General features: G+C 36.7%; 1 protein-coding gene across 3 annotated transcripts in view; it reads left to right on the top strand.

The window, feature by feature from the left end:
- Positions 1 to 17,924, top strand: part of ERC1 (ELKS/RAB6-interacting/CAST family member 1) — a 288,678-nt gene that overhangs the window by 253,005 nt on the left and 17,749 nt on the right. For 2 of the 3 annotated variants that reach the window (XM_065742565.1, XM_065742566.1), the window contains exon 17: positions 4,683 to 4,784. In XM_065742565.1, coding sequence (XP_065598637.1) covers positions 4,683 to 4,784 — 102 coding nt within the window. Of the gene's footprint in view, positions 1 to 4,682; positions 4,785 to 6,351; positions 6,419 to 17,924 lie in introns of all 3 variants that reach the window. The other variant, XM_065742567.1, reaches the window with a different exon arrangement.

Here is a 17,924-nt window from a genome sequence, read left to right as displayed (position 1 = left end):
GGTGTACAACGTAGCAGTGTAGCCCGCAGTGAACTTACCCTTAGGTCCCTCCAGGCGAGTTTGCCTTGAAGCTGTTCATTCATGAGGTAGGAGCATAGTGAGATTTAAATAACATTCACCATGGCTACAGTTTTGGCAGCTAAAATATTACACAAGTGCTATTTGGGACAAAAGTTTTCAAGTGTTGGCTGTATTAGAACCTGTCTACTCCATGGTAATTTCCTTGCTGACCCAAACATTTTTTTAATATAAAACACAGGTAGAAGTAAACAATAAGATAACCAGAAAAACAGTATGAGGGATACATGGTGCATGTGAAATCACAAAACAGCAGAAGAAAAGAACACATTTAAAAGCAATACTGATGCTTAGCATTCACATTTATGATTAAAAATAATTTTATGTCCTATTTTCTCATGGTACTTTTAATATAACTACTTCTTATAGCAATGAATAGGACAAGGGCCAAGGTTAAGTAATGAGTGATGTATCAGATGTATCAGAGAGGCAAAAAAAAATGATTGCAGAAATTCTGACAAAAAAAAAAAGAAAAAGAATAGTGGCATACAGAATCTGATTCTACTTGAGCATAGTCACATATATTTGAAGAAAGCTTTTTTTCAAATATTATGCCCTATGTTTCAAAGACTCTGATCTGCAGACCTCTGATGGCAAGCTCTGGCTTTCTGTTAGAAGTCTGAAAGTATGAGTTTGTTCTCCAGTAATTTTGAGGATTGACACTAGTCTAAAGGCTTCTAGGACTGTTCTTTTGTGCAGTGTTTACTGGTAGACTGAAGGGGTGATGCTCCACGCTTGGCGAGGTGGATGTATACTGTGTGCATTTGTTGTTGTTTGCTTTTTGGTGCTTTGTTTTGTTCGTTGGTGTTTGGGGTTTCTTTTTTTTTTTTAACTGGAAGACAATTGAAAATAAAAAAGAAGGAAAGAAATCTTGATAAATGGAAGAAACCTATTGAGTTATGGGATCTTTTTTTTCAGTTTAGCGATTTATCTGCATGCGGGTGGAGAAAATACCTGTAATGTCAAATTGTACTTTTTAAGAAAAATTTGGATCTGATATTCAGTTCATATCATCACTAGTTCTGATTACAAGCTCTGTCAGTTTTAGACAAAGGCACTCCTGACACAACTGATTTGTCTGCATTGCTCCTTTATTTTCTCACAGGACACTGTGGTTAAACCACTTTGTTGTTCATATTTTTTTCAGTGTTGTAGAAATGTTTGCCTTAGGATCTGAGCCATAACCTCATAAGGTGGGAGGGTACTGTATAAGAACACAATGACAGCATGCTTTAGGACTGCAGGACATTGAAGTGATTCCCCACAGTAAAGTAAATGGTTTGTTTTTAAATCATTCCAACAGCCATATACCAATACTCTAGAAGTTTCCATCCTTCTGAATGATTTTTTTTTTCTGGAGAGGATCAGTAAGTAAAAAACTCTCTTTATGTATTCCAGTTGTTTTGAAAATTCCCAATTAGAATTTCTTCATTTAGCAAAGCAGAATCATTATATTTCCATACTTGACATGGAGAATTAAAAGATTACAAGACATTTGTCTATTATGATAGAAATATGTCTACAACACTGCTTGGAACATTAACATTGACAAATATATTAGTGGTATACACCAGGAAATAAACTTCTTTTCTTCCATCTCTTAATTTTTGCCTCATTCCAAGGATAAGTGTGTCAGTACTGAATTTGGTGTTTTCTTGTCAAGACTTGTATATCAGAAACATGCACTCTTAGAATAACAGCAAAACCAGTGGAAAGTCAGGTTGGATTAAAAGGACAATACAGGAAACATCATCTTGGTGAACGGATTTGGTATGTGTGTCATCACTGGGATGCTGGAGACATTGTTCTGGGGTTAAGATCCAAAGGGCTGTAATGGAGCTAAGCAGCTAAATCAGATTTCTGCAACAGGGGGGAGTTTTGGAGCTCATCTTCTTCCTCTTTTGAAAACTCCAGCTTTGATAACTATAAAATTATCTGAAAATGAAAAGCGCAATTCTAAGAATTGCAGCATAATTTAGCATGGAGTGGTCCTTTACGTACTATCTTGTCCAAGCACCCACTCGAGGCATTGTCTATTTAAAGCAGACTGCTCAAGGCTTTGTCCAGTCAAGTTTTGAGTATCTCCAGAGGTATAGGTGGCAACAACCTCTTGGCAGCCTGTTCTGGTGTTTGATAATCCTGGTTATGAAAAGGTTTTTCCTCATTTCTGACAATAATTTTCTGTTTTCCAGTTTTTATCTGCTGCCTCTTGTTCAGTTTAGTCCAAGAAGACTTGCTTCATCTTCTCTATTGCCTCCTATCAAAATAATTGAAGCTCCCTCTTTTTCAGGCTAAACCATCCCATTCTCTTAGCCTCTTCCCATGCCTCCTGCTAGCTACTAATAGTAGGATATGCTACTTGAAGTCAAGGGACAGATGTATGCAACCTCTTCCATTCCACTTCAGAATTTCCTGCAAGAGATGCTGTACTTCAAATAATTAGATCCGTGTGTCATTCTGTTCCTGTATTGGAACTAATACAGAGGGTTTTTTTATATGCATAAAGCATGCAGAATAGCTACTTTGTTTTCTCAGAAAGTCATGTTTTGTACTAATATTCTGCTAGAGTTTTTTTTATTTTTTTACAAATCCATTCACATACAAATTGAAATTCATGTGAAATGTTATTATAAAAGCCAAACATTTTCAGATAAATCGGTAGGTCTTATTGCAAAGAAGAAATGATTGAAGATCCAGTCTGACATTCAGTAAAATAATAAATATGGAGAAAGCATCTTTACAATGAACTGTTTTTTTAAGTATTTATGTAGCACATTTCAAATAGTGATTTATGAATGATGAGTCAGACTTGGAACTCAAAACTTTTTTGACAAAACAGAACAATATGAAGATTAAATTGCTTATTGCTTAAACTCAATTTGGAATTAGTTTTTGTTAAATTAACCCAAACTAAAATCAAATCCAGATTCAATGCCTGGACCATCTCTATAATGATCTGAATACAGGCAGTTTGAATCTACATTCTCTAGCATAGAGACTCTCATTAAAATCATAGTTTGCAGTGAGAAGTCATTCTGTTATGAAGGGGTTGAATCAACAACTGGCATTTTTACAGTGAGCTTTGAGTTTTCCTTGAAGGCATTTAATTTTAGTAAATCTTTGATGATTTTAATATGTCTGTTACATAATCTACGGTGTATCACATCTAATATAGATCTGGCTATCCTTTTCGTAGTAGTAGTAATAGTAGTAATAGTAGTAGAAGAAGAAGAAGAATGTCATAAAGCTCAAAATGAGGCTTATTCTACCTTATAAGCCTGAAAATGCTATCTTTCCATTTTGGTTCTGCTCCCAAAATACATGCCTAGTGACAGTGGCACCCAGATGCCTTTTGCTGAAGCAGCTGACACAGCAACAGCAGCTCACGTTTCAAGATCCAAGATCCAGCTCTCTTGTGTAGTCCCCTCTGTGATACATACCGAGTGTCACTGCCATCTGAATGGTCTTTGTTGCTCTACTGGGAACGTTAGACTTTTTGCTTGTATGGATTATTTCCTCTGTGTGTGTGTTTGTAGGCACTTAGGAACCTCCTTTCAGGACAGCTGTTTGTTAACAGGGCTTCGTGTCACTAACATTTGCCTTTGCAGACACAACCATGTAGTGTATTTTAAAAGTTCCTTGCAATTGCTTACCTACAATGGTAGTGTTAAGGCAGTATTCAATTTATTTTTATCTGTCTTTTTAAACAACTTCATGCCTGGAAGTAAGGAGAACAAGAAAACATTGTGCTGAGTTAGTTGTCCTTTTACAAGCTCACAGTGGCCCTTGGATTTTCATTTGTGTTTAAACTTAGCTAAAAATGACCTTCAATGTATCTGGTAGTCTACAAATCCACATATATATTTTGTTTTCTGCTTGTACTTTTGAATCTTGACGTTTTGTAAGAAGTTCAAGAAAATCTAAGAGGCGCAAAGAAACTTGTTTCATATTTTGTTATTTCTTTGCTTGACTATGTGGAGTTTGTAATTTTATACATCTCTACTATGTCACCTCTTCTTCCCAAAGACAAATTTATTAGCTTTCTAATTTCTTCACAGGAAAGCTTTTCTGTTATTCAGATTTTTCTGACCATCCTGAGGATTTCTGTACTCAGGCTCTCTGGTATATCAATGGAGAGCTGATTTGCATATTTAGACAGAATGTGGTTTTTGTTTTTTTGTTGTTGTTGTTTTAATAATCAATATTCAGAATTCCTACTATTACCATTTATTCTTCTTTTAAAAACAGAGTTCTTTCTTTAAAATTACTTAAGCTCATCTAACTGATGTTTTCCCTGAACTGTTCTCCAAATTGGTATTCTAATCTTAACCTCAAGGTTCCTCAACAAGAAATTAGTTTCTTCATACACATGTATACAGCACCAAGGTGAATCAGTTAACTGAAAAATTAACCTAGCTTCACGGTGTGGTGATTTTAATATGTCTCCATTTCTCTGTAGTAATACCTACATATGTTTTATGTGCATATCTTATTTTTTTTCCAAGTATGGATTTTGGATATACTGAGTAGCATAAATACACTATCCTCTTTAGTCCCTATGACCACTCTATGAGTTATTCTGAAATTCTTCTTTTCTTGAATAGACACAGAATCGTATGAAGCTGATGGCTGACAACTATGAGGATGATCACCTCAAATCCTCATCCCATTCCAACCAAACCAACCACAAACCCTCCCCAGACCAGGTAAAGTCTCTCTCTTTTTTTCTTGTGGAGTAATTTGACAATGATTATTCTGAGTTGTTTGTTATTTTCCCTGACATGCTTGCAGTACCTTGGAACAAGAATAGCATTCCACAATGCAGTTATAAAACAGAAATTGATGTTGCTATTGTGTCACTTTCCTTGAATACTCCCAAAATATGAACAAACAGTTCCTGGTACCAAGCTGTTATTAAATAGGTGGATAAGAAGGGGCAGCAAGATATGTTACTGTCCTAAAATGCAAGACTAGAGTTGTATAGTGTATTCACATTTCAGTAACCTGTGGTTTGCTGCTTGAATGTGTGGAGTGCCCAAAACTGTTTCTTGCCTTCAGTAGCAGGAAATTATGCTCCAGGATCAGCTTTCTGATCTATGCATTGCATATGAGCAACGTTCCCTTCACTTCACATGAGGAAATCCTGGCCTGTGTGCCAAATGAGCACAGACTGCTCCCTCACAAACTCAATGGGCCATGAACTAGAGGAAAATCAATTTACTATCTCCAAGGCAGTGAGGAGCCTCTTGTGTCACTTACAAAGCACAGCTGTGTGTTTGATAACTATCAGAAAGATTACCTGTCCCTTGGGTAACACAGAAAATGCCAACGTAATTGCATATCCCCTGTTGTAATCTCATCCATTCCGATTTAATTAAAATATTAGTGATCATTAATCATTGCCTTGGCAAAAGGAAAGAATGTCTGGCACTCCTCTTCGCCCTCTGGCTGATCTAGAAATTACTGAGATCTGAGGGAAGGCATCTCACTCTAGACCTTTAAGCACCAACCTCATGAAATACAGGAACCGAGTAAGGTACAAGAGGAAATGGGAAAGCAAACAGTATTCACCTTGCAAAAATAAATTATTATTTTTTTCTTTGCCTGTATGAGAAAATAACAAGGGATATAAGCAAAGGAATGATCAGAAAAATTCTCACTTTCAAAGCAACTTCCTTCTTCATCTTGTTTTAATACCACTCTCCAGATAGTAAGGAGAGAACTGTAAATCGAATGTCTTCAATTTCCTGGAATGCTTTTGGAAAATGTTGGTTTTAGCTTCTTCAGGAGAGTGTGATTGTTAAGGCTGCATATTAAATTGCTTTTCTAAATTTATTTTGGAGGAAATGTTAGAATATCTGTCATTCCTGCATTGCAAGTATGTAGTGAAATGAAGCCATTTCTACAGTGTAATTGTAGTACATGTTTGTGACTGAATGTACGGTAGTATTCACAGATGAAGTGAAAAGATAAAATTTAAATGTTTAAGGATTTTCTTGCAAAGATCTCAAGGGGAGGGTGGCAGGGAGAAGGCAGGAGAAGAATCCAACTGCACTTTCCCTTTGTGGAGGGGCATTTTATCAACTAGCAAAGCCTACAAGAGAGCAAAGGAAACTATACATCAAGGTAGCCCTGAGTATTCCATGAGGAGTTAAAACCACACTTGTTGCTGCTATTTGTACCTACGTATGTGCTTTAAATACTAACCAACTCTTTATTTCATTCCCATGCTGCTCTGGGGCTTTTCTCCCATTGCCACCTGTGCACCGCTAGGATGAGGAGGAGGGTATTTGGGCATAACCAGTCAGATGCTCTTAGCTCAGCCATTTTGTTCAGAACGGTGAGAATCATCTTCCCTTGCCATTAGAAAAGTTTCTGACAGTCACTCTCCCCTCTCGCTGCTGCGTGCATTGTGAATCGGGAGCACACCCCTTCTCCTTTGCTTGCATAGTCTTCTGCATGTGGGTGTTTCTCATGTGCCTATTTGTCGTCTGTGATTTTCTTCTAATAATAATCGTGTCATTGTTTCATGATGTTGTGGGGAGAACTTTCCAGGGCATGTAATTGAGTTTATATGCAAAGCAAACTCTTAGTGCATATAAGAGAACAGGAAATGTCTTTCACAATTTATCATTAACTTCATGAAGGAAATGTTTTCACTAAGATTCTTTTTCCAAGTAGTTTGCACTGTAGCCAAATCTATGTATGTTTTTTCGATTCTGGTTAGTAAAAAACTTGCTCAGAGATAATATTCCTCCTGAAGATAATGTTTCTGCTTAAGGTTTCAAGCATGTTGAGATCTGTGAGATTGCTGCGGTGCAGGCTGACCTGAGTGCTCACAAATATTTATCAGCTCAGGGCAGATGATTCTTGATCCTGATTCAAAATATAAATTTTCTGTAAATTTCAAGGCAAAGAATAAAATCCCCTTAAGCTTACCCTCTCCCTTCCCTCATTCTCTCTCTCTCTCTCTCAAAAAAAAAAAAAAAAAAAAAAAGAAGGAGAAATGTGTAGTTTCTTGTCATTTAAGCAACATGTTGTTTCTGTATATCTGCCCCCATGGTTTTATTTTTTCTGCTATCTTACTCTGCAACAGCTCCCATTTCCACAACAGAAGGCAGTGCACAGGACAGAGCTATTCTCTAGCAGAGAAAAATTGTTCTTTACTGACAAGGATCCTTGTTATGGATCCACAAAGATCAAATATGGATTAGAAGGCTACAGTGCATAAAATAATTTCTTAAAGTAGAATAAATGTATTTAAACACAAAAATATTTCAAAGGATTGAGCTGTGATTATAATAGTTTAAAAATGTATGTGAAACTTTTTCACATACCCTTTATTAAAAATGCATTTCTTTCCAGATTTTCTCAGAACTTGATTTTTTCCATATCAATGATTTGAAAGAGAGCTCTTCTGAAAAACTCTGTGGAAATCTTGGAATTTCACATTTCCGAATATTATTGCTTCATTTGTAAAATAGAACAAGTTACTCTCATCTCTTCACCCTTGCTCAATTAACTGCAGGGTTACTTTTCTGACTGACTACTGATTAGATCCCTCTTTTAAGACAACCATCTAAAAAATTTAATCCAACTGTGGCAATGTCAAACTTGAATTTCATGCCTTGGAGTTTGAACTGGGAAAATCTCTTTAGTAGGAAAGCTGATAAAGTGCTTCATTAATTTGCACTCATTGCTGATCTCATGTTCTTCTCGAATCACTGTTGTAATGGCTGTTATGTTAGTGTGTGATGTTAAAGGTTTTAGAGAGAATGCTTTTTAAGTCTGATGGAAGCATGGTAATTAAACAGGAACCATCAGGTAAGTAAATGATGAAAAGGAAGACAACACTCACTATAAAGGTAGGAATAGTTCTGATTTTCATTGCAGAACAAAAATGAAGGTTGTTTAGTGAACATTGATAGAATAATCTCTTTTCTTCTCCAATCTGCTGATCCGTCTATGAATGCTACTGTGCTGAGAGTATGTTTTATTATTTTACTGAATTGATAGGTACTCCACATACCAATTAAATATAGCATATGCCTATACTTGGTACTTGAGGCATTTTCCTCTGCTTCTACACTATGGCAGCAGAACAAGGAAAGCATGTTGCAGAATATCGTAGTCAAAATAATGAGGCATCCTCACCTAACAGGCAACCCATCTGAGAAACATGTCAGTCTCAAGTCTGTCCTGCATACATCAGCAAGGGAAAACACAGAGATGATTGATGCTTCCTGAGCCATTTATTCCTAACAAAGTCCATTTTTACCATGGCATTCCACGAACATTCAAAAAAAAAACCTGTTCTTGATCCTTTTGTGAAAGAAAAGATTTCAAAACTACTGAGTATTTAACCTGCGTGTGTTAAATTAAGTGTATGTATTAAAATATTTTTTAGAAAGTACCCAGTAGTATAGGACTTGAAGATAATTTTTCAAGGCTCCTTTAGGTCCTTGAAGATGTGATTTTCTGGTCAATACTAAAGATACAATGGAGACCATCAAAATGCATGCAATAACAAACTACACTATTTTACGTTTCCCCTGCAGAATTGTGAAATTCACTGAAAATGTTAATATTATGTCAATTCTGTACATGAGAGCACTGTCAGGTATAATTCCCCTGAAATGGAGCATGCACCCTTCCTATAGTTTCATGAGAATGGTAATTTGCCGTTCCATCTAAATACCAACCTTTTCTCTAGTAAAGAATCTCTTGATTTCTTACTGTCTGAATTTCTCATGACTCTTATTATTTCCCAGATGGAGCTCCATCTTCTCAATATCTGAGCATATTCTAATATCCTTTCCAATGAGAATGCCCTTTTGTCTTTCTCAAATACTAATATGGTCTGGCCAATGACTTAGTTATTCATTTTTTATACAAAGATAATAGGAACTTACACTTCATGATACCTAATATGTATTACGTTACTTGTAAATACTTGTGTATATTCTTGGAAATGTACGCTGTATGTTATATGTGGAAGAGAAGAAAGCTGCCACGCTTGAAATTCTCAGGTTGCTCAATTCTTGTAGATTTCTTTTTAAGTACAGCAATACTATCTACTATGTGAGAAAGTGTGAGCGTGGTTCTGAAATCTGCTTGTGTTACCTCTACCAATCAAATATGAGAACTAATTTTGTTGAATGGAGGTAGTGAGCATAGGATCACAAAAAATAAAAATAAAAATAAAAAACCTGTCAGAAGAGTGAAAGGCAATAATCAAATTGAAGAACATATGGAAAAGCAACAGTGAAGTGAAAGTGTGAAAGGCAAAAACAGAAGATAGAGCAAACTGAAACTCTGAGAATTGAGGCTTTTTTCTCAGTATATAATTTATACATACTCTGAGTGTGTTTTTAAGCATGCATGCTGTTGTATAGCATTCCTCTTCCCACATTCCATTGCTCTGGCTTAAAGTAGGAGTTGGAACCTAGGAGATGCCATCACCATTTGATTTTTGAACTCACTCTATGGAATTATTTTCTATTCATGATTGCCAGAAAAGTCTGAAGTCACGGATATGCCTGCTTAGGAGCAAGGCATTTGGCTTTGCTGTGTTTGAATTCCAGAAAGAAAATCTTAAAATGAATTCTATGCTTATTAGAGTAGCAGTGGAATGGCCTAAGAGCTAGCACTGAACTGGAGCACATTTAAAAAATAAAAAATAAGTTACAGATGAAGAGAATATCGGTACATTCCTATTTTATGTAAAAACTTTGCAAGACAAATGTCTCCAAATGTCTCTTTCTATGACATTTTTCATTAAAATCTGTCAAATTCAAGTATGAACTGTAAGTTCCGCGTGTTGGTTGCTGAAGCATAATTAGCATAATTTAACACATCTCTTAATATTCCAGAGGTGATGTTTGTGATGGAAAGAGGACTCGGGTCATAACAGGAAAATATTTGAATCATTTTCATTATCTGACAGTCAACTCAAGTAAATTTCATAGACTTCTCGAAAAGTGCAAATTATAATTTCAGCATCATCAGATTGCACCTATATTATTCAGGAGCAATGTAGTTTGAATGACATTTCTATATTTCTTCAATTAGGACAAAGTTGTAAAAAAGGATTGAGGTAAGAAAAGAAATAGTTAAGCCCGCTGAGAAGTTGATACTACCAAACACCTGCAAAAAGCAACTGAATGGTCAGTTTGTAAGCCATGTGTTTCTGGAGTTCACAGAGCAATTTTGTTTCACCCCTAGGAATGCTGAGGAGGAACACTGACAATTTTTCTTTCAAAAACAAACATTTTTGAGGAGGTATTTATTTATTTCCATTCTACAGCTGAAAAGAAATGCCCTTCAAGTGGATACCTTGTCAGTCAGCATACCTAGTTATTCAAAGAGAGGAGTGGCAGAAGTAGGTGAGAGATGATACAGTCTGAAGAACTGTGGCTACTGACGTGGTAGAGTAAGAGGGGTAGAAGTGGTGACATTGATCGAAGACATCTCAGGATGTAATGCAACCTTTGCCACAGCTGCCAATCCCCACTACAGAAATAAAAGTGTCTGTGCTTTGGAAAGTTTGAAAAGAACATTCTTTTTTTAAATGCTGTTCAGTGCTTATATAAGTATACTGATTTTCTTCAGCAAAGTAGATATCTTATTCATTCTGAAATCAATTTTCAAATGATTACACAGGCATTCGTTTAGTGCATAAATGTGATCTTTTTCTCAACACGAGGCACATTTTATGCTTGCAGCACGTAGAGAGCTGCTTGTCTTCCTGTCCCACTTCCTTTAGCTTCTCTGTCTTGTCACTTTTTACACTGTGACCTGACAAGCTTCTCTGTGGATGCTTTTCAAATTAGTTTTCAGTATGGTCTTTTTAATTGCTAGATCATGCAAAATGGTCAAAAAATTCAAGCTTTCATGTCTGACTCATATTACAGTATACTTTACTGGATGCAGTACTAGACCACGATTCAGAAGATAAATTCTTTCCTGGCATTGTCTCCCACCACTTGCTTGTTCTCTTTCTCTCTGTCTCAAATTCTCTAATCGTAAAATGAGATGAAGTTTTTGTGAAGTGTAAGTTCTGCTTGGGAAAAGCACTATATAAGTGCTAGGTAATATTATTACACAATATCCTAAAACCGTGTTGTTACAGTGATATAATGGTGATTCTAATACCTCATTTTGAATTTGTTCCCAAAATTGTGTTGGATTTGTGTTCAGCTTGATTTATTAATATTTCTTATTTTTCTTTCCAAGATCTTATTCCTTCCCCAAAAACAGAAAAGAAGTATTTCAAGGAGCTGCCATCGTAGCATACTGAACAAAGCTCTTAGGCTGCTCTTTTCTTCTTCACTGTCTCTGTTGTCTTCCGAAGGGTTGTTCCTTCTTCTATAAAATCTGCAAATGAATTGTGTGTTTGTTACAGTTTGTCTTTCATACATGTGAAATCACTGTGAAGGTGTGTGCCTTACCCTCGCCTTAAAGATATATCCAGTACAAAATGTGAAGGCAACTACATGAAATCATCTAACTTTACATAAACATTATCACTTGGCCTGACAGAGATAAGCTGCCAGATTTCTTTTGTCATACTGTGACAGTCAGGATTCCTCACTCCCCCTTTCCAGATGGGAAAACCTTACAGTACCACTTACTACTGTAAGAGCCCAGGTGGGATGCACTCAGATAAGTTAATGTAACTAATTAATTGTTACTTTGAATAGCATTGTCCTGGTTAATCACAGGCTCTGCCTTCCATCCCTGCTTTTCCGGAGTCCTGCGTGTGTGGGTGACATAGTTAATGATGAACCTGAAAACTCCTGTGCTCAGAAGACTTGAGCTCAGGAAAGAAGGCACAAGAAGAGTGTTGGACTGACAGCTCCTGTGGCCAGGAAGCACAGTTCAAAATCCTGACTTACCTACCAAACAAGTATCCATTATTTTCAAGCCTTTCCAAGCATTTCCTTTCTTCAGAAAATAACCTTTTCTCCTTTGACTGTAATAACTCTGAATAATGGAAAACCTTTTGTAGTGGCTTTCTTATTTTAGTCTAAACCGCAGTCTCATTACAGTGGAGTGACCAACTTAAGTGATACCGATCTCAAGCTTAATACTTTGTTTAATGATTAATGTTCTGTCATTCAGTTTGAAAACCACTCCCTTCCACTCTTATTCTGTTCCTTGCTGTAATCTTTTAGCTAGTAAGTAAAGAGTATTGTTAAACTAGAATGGACCAGTTTGGAGAAGAATGCTATCCTTAAAATGACATTAACTTCTGTCCTTTCCTTGTTTCTGGGAACAGTTCTTTTGCCAGCTTGTTTCTTTAACTATAGTGCTTTGCTATCTTAATAACTATTTTACGTTGGAAGAGTATACTCTCTGTCCAAGAATGTTTTATCTACCAGCACAAAAGGACTGATCTTGATACACTGTTAGTCTTCTTTCTGATCCCAGAAAGATAAGACTAAGATTTCCAGATGGAATTTTGTAATCTGCAGTTCTGGGATGAATTAAGCACTCACAACAGAGGTGTAACTGGATTGTATCACTGTCTTCCTATTATTCTTAGAGATCAAAGAAGAACACAAATAGATACTTATATTCTAAAACATTCAAAACAGATGGCTGATTTCTTTTTGTAGAGATTTGAGCTTTTCAGCAAAACAATTGCAAAGAGGCTATCATTCATTTCTACCAAGTGAGATTATTCCAGGTCTGTATCTTATTTTCTTTGATGATTTACAGCTCAATATGTTCTTCTTCTCTTAGCTAGTTCTTTGTAGTAAGAATTCTGCACTTTTTTAAATTTCTTTTTTTTTTTGTAAGTTGTCACTTAGAGACTGTGCAATATTCTGTACTATCTCCCAATTTCTCAGTCATTTAGGTCTCTTATTGTCCTCATCCACATGCCAGGATGCAACCACAGAAGCTTCTACACACTTTGAATACACCATTGGTAGCATAAGGGAGAGTGAAGTTGAGCTCTGGCACTCAGATAGTACAGGGACAGGAGTGGGGTAGCTGCAGCCATGCTGGGGCTGTCATTGCCAGTGCCTTTTATTTGTAAGTTAGGGGAGAAGAAATTGGGAAGGATGAATGATGCTAGAGAAGAAAAAGAATCAAGCCCAAACCTGCTTTCCAATATATTAACTATGAAAACAAGCTTGAAACAAATATGACTGAAATAAAACCTGATGAGGGCATATAGCCAATCTAGACGCTATATTTTCCTGGCTGATGAAGTTCATAATTACTGACAGAGATGCCAGGTTCCAACTCATAGTATTCTCACCGCAGGCAATCCAACTACATCTGTTTGTTTAATGCAGCTTATAGATAAGAATTATATATGTGTGTGTATGTAAATAAATGTATTTGTTAATGGAATTTTGCATTTGAATGTAGAGCGAAGAACTGACAAAAGAATTCCTGGCAACAGATAAACCAGTAAACCAGACACACTGTGGCTCCATGTGGCTTTGCTTTGAAAGTGTCTTGTAGTAGGCAGGGAGCAAGAACAACGGAAGGAAGGCTCAGTGTTAGAGAGGGACAAGACAAAGCTTCATATCGTGGACAGGGAGGTTATAGTTCATCTGAACAGGAAGAGCGCTGATTGTGTTCTCTGGTAGACTACTTAAGGAATACCTTCTGTTTTCCATTAGCAATGTATCAGACAGTAGGGAGACAAAAGAATGCAGTCCTTGGTACATCAGCATTCACATGGACAGATTCTCCTATTATATGTGATACAATTTTCTGGTTTCATACAGAAGTGTATTAGCTGCAGTTTTCTTTTATCCATTGTAATAGGAAGAAGCGATAGACAATCTACAGTATAGCAAGGAGTATTTGTGCTTTCTTGTTCACTTCTATTTAGAGAATGAGCACTAGAAAGCTTTTAATAGAAGCTTTTAAAAATAGAAGCGAATTATTGTTTCTTATTCTTAAGCAGCTATAGTATTGTAAAAAAGGAATCAGCACAAAATGGATTATGTAAAATCAAAACTTTCACTGGCTTAATTAGATCTACAAAAGCTTGATCAGGTGGGTGATATGTAAATCTTCAGTGTCATTGTACCAGCTGCCAGCACTTTGCACTTTACTCACTGAACTTTTTTCATTTGCTCCGGGAATACCTTTTTTCTTCTTGATGATATTGTAATTTTCAGTATCACGAGTCTGACTACCCAGTTTCACAGCTTTCTGTAATTGAATTTATTACTGAATCTAGTAACTGACACAACTTATTGGAAAGATTCTCAAATGAAGAGGATGTTAATATATTAAAAAGCAGTGGAAGGTGTTAGATCCTTTGCAAACCTTGCTTTACTTTACCCCACTTGCTTTTTGGAGAGCTAAGTTGCTGGGTTTCTAGATTCCCAAGGGATTTTTGAAAACAAAAGAGAATTTAGACAAATATAACAACATTTGAATTGGCATTTTCTAATCTCATCTTAAGTCACAAATCTCATTCCTTTGCCTCAGCTAGAAAAGAGCCATATGGACTGTTGCAGAAGAATGAGATGCAATATATGCACTGTGCAATTAGTTATATTTAGGAGGTGAGGATTTGGGCAAACGCTATTGCTTTCGAAAGCAGAAGATGGATGAAACATGTAAAATTCAAGCTGGGTTTGCTGTATGTAGAGAACCCCTTCAGCTCTCCCCAAGTACCTTACTGCTGGACTTTAGTATTATTCCCCAGTGTGCCAATTATAAGCTTCACACAGTCCTGCCAATGTGTTTCGGTTCTGATCTGCAGTACTCCCTGCTATTCCACACATGGTTCCCCACAAAATTTTTCTCCACAGCCCATGTAAGCAAAAGTTGTCAGTGTCATGAAAAAGCACTTCTGGATTTATGTGGAAAAATATTTTTGAACTATTCTCTCATTTTAGGCGCTTTAGGAATCCTACTAACCCACTGCAATTATTTGATTCATCAACATTATGGGGTAAAGATTTTACTTCAATGAAGGAACTTACAGAAAAACAACTCTCCCCTTTTTGTACTTCTTCTATTCTTCTGGTCTGAACTTTTCCCAAGATGAAGGGAGTGAACTCTGGAAATCATTAATCCATGGGATTTGTTCATGGTGTATAAAAATTTCAAAAATAATTTGCTTTATAAAAATGATTTCCTAATTGATTCTGTCAGAAATGAACTGAGTAAGACAGCTCTGTCAAAATAGCCAGAATCTCTTTCAAGTCCTCACGCATGTTGTTTTGTTTTGTTTTATGAGGAGAAAATGATGAAGGTTAGATTTAAATCCATTTTTGTCTTTAAAACAAATCTGAAGAAAACTGAGTTTGTCCTTGGGCTTTTGTATTGTGGTCTCCTGAAGAAACCAAGTATCTGTGCAGCAGTGAACTGAGCTGAACTGAACTGGGGTCAGGCAGCGTCTTTTTGAGAACTTTCTTCTGTTTCCATTTAAAATAATGAAGGGAAGACATCAGTGATAAATTGTTCTGAATTTGGGAAAGCTTTGCACTTTCTGAGCCAAAGTCATGCCTCATAAAACTCCACTGCATTCTATGGTTGCACGATGATCGTAGTTGAACCCTTACATTTGTTGCCAAACAAACAAATGGTTTGAGCAGGGAAAAGGCGTAATTCAATTTACCATGCAAATATTTCCAGACTGTATCATTCTGTTTCTTACTTTATTTCCGTATCTCACAATACAAGAAATTTTGCTAAGCAGGCAAAATTTTATTTTCTGATTATATCCGTAACAAAACCCAGATACAGAAGAGTTGTTTTCCTTTTGGCATCTGAGGACCCACTGCGATCCGTTCTATCTTTTATTCGCTTTTTCAGGTTCTTCCTGGAATAATTTATTTTTAACAAATGCCTCCAACTACCCAGACATCAGGCCCATCTTCTGCTGTGTAACTGTAGTTTGGGAAGTAAGTTTTGTTGGGTGGCATCTGGAGGTGACAGAGTTTGAAAACTGGAGCTGAAAATAATTCACCATGTTTTCATGAAACATGTGCTTGGTGGGAGATAAAGTGTTATCTGATTTAACTTGATTGTTTCCAAAGCCTATTTGCCACATCCAGTCTGAGGTTTTGAAGGTGTCTTTACTGCTGTTGGTTTTGTGCCTTTGCAGCTTCCACAAAGAACAGTCGAGGTCCACAGACTAGGCTAGCAAACTGGAGTGTTTCTCAAACTAGTGAATTCCTTGAAAGCTTTCTGATTCCTTCTCTGTACACTTTTTCCAAACCCAATTATATTTTGACCTTACTTCAATTACTTTGACCCTGAGATAACCTATCAGTTCCATTTTATTTTCTTACAATCATAGAATAATTAAGGTTGGAAAAGGCCTCTATGATTTATGAGTAAGTGGCAAAAATGTTTGCTGAATTACTCGATTGCAAAGTGAAGACCACTTATCTGCATTACTCTGCCTTGCTGTGTTCTGTAGAGAATAAAATACACGTAACACATGTGCACGCTAATGACAGCAGTCATGCCAGTGCCAAGTGTATTGGTGCTGCAGTGTCAAGATGAAGTTATTTTCTCCTTTTTATTTGCCCAGAGAATTAATATATACATTGCTGTAAGAAAAAGATGACTGTTGGTTATCCACATGCATGATTCTGAGTAAGGAAGTTTTGGAAGCAGGTAACTTTTTCTAGATCAATTGATGTAAATGGAAAAACAGAAAAGCTCTTATGAGTGCCCATAAAACTTTCTTTGGCCCCAAATTGGGAGCTGCGGATTTAACAGTGTGTAGAAATGTAGAACATGTTCTCTGAAATTAATTAAATGAAGTTAATTACTTAATTCTGGAAAAGTGGTTGCTTCCTTTGGAGAAGAAGGGAATGTTAGGAGGGAGAAAGGTGCCTGGGTCATTAGTCCTTTTGCCTGGAGAACTAATAATTTAAAGCTAGTGGTTGTGGTAACTGAGTTCTATTACACGTTGATTAAAACCATACTTTACTCTGCAGACCTTTATGGATAGTCAGTGTTGTGTTTGTCTCAGTTCGATATTGCTGCACTTATACCACCCATTCACTGGCTTTCTTCTCCATATAGCCACCTGGTTGGTTGTTTCTGCATATTTACATTACACACTGTACAGACAAACTTTTAGGCACCGTAGGCTCTGTATCTGAAGTGTATTCATCTTTCACAGTGAAAGAGAGCAAACATTTAGATAGTTCTATCCAGCCAGATCCAGTTACAAATACCTTATCTATGCAGCGCATTTAAATGCAGATTTTTGTCATAAATAACTTTCAAATACAGTTACTCATATGTATGCTGACCATTGTACAGCACCAGCAAGACTGCAGTTAAAGAAGCAGGATTAATTTCCTTCTGAAGCATATCTTAGTCCCGATGGTTTGCAAACCTACAATTAGATTCACATTTGTCATGCTTGAAGTTAACCTTTTTTTTTTTCCTCAGAAAAACTGAGCCCATTGTTTCCAAGTTGAATTTGTTTTGAAATACCTTGCCAAGTGTCTTCATCGGTGGGTTGAGATACTTTGGTTTTGTATCAGAGACTTGTCAGATATTTTGTGTCTCAACTTCAGCAATGTAGTGATCACATTTTTTTTTCTTTTTCTTCAAATGTAGCTGGCCATTAGCAATATTCTGAACTAGAGGGTGCATTAAGCAGACTTCATTCCATGCCTTGATGAGGATGGCCCAAACACATCAGCATGCTTAATAAAGACTGGCTGCTTTAGAAGATATTCCCAGGTTTGGTCCATTTATCCACTGTTTTCCTAGAAAGCTCTACAGCACTGAGCTGATCATGGGAACACGCTGTGGCTTATGCATCCAGTGCTGCCCTGCCTTCCCACTTAGCAAATGCTCTTACACCCTCTTGAGATAAGGCAGTGGCAGCTCAG

The sequence above is a fragment of the Cyrtonyx montezumae genome, unplaced genomic scaffold (genome assembly GCF_038088225.1).
Source record: "Cyrtonyx montezumae isolate F1298 unplaced genomic scaffold, pur_monq_1.0 scaffold_3, whole genome shotgun sequence".
In the NCBI taxonomy this organism is placed as follows: Eukaryota; Metazoa; Chordata; class Aves; order Galliformes; family Odontophoridae; genus Cyrtonyx; species Cyrtonyx montezumae.
The sequence above is the reverse complement of the archived record's forward strand: the minus strand, read 5'-3'. Positions and strand labels throughout refer to the sequence as shown.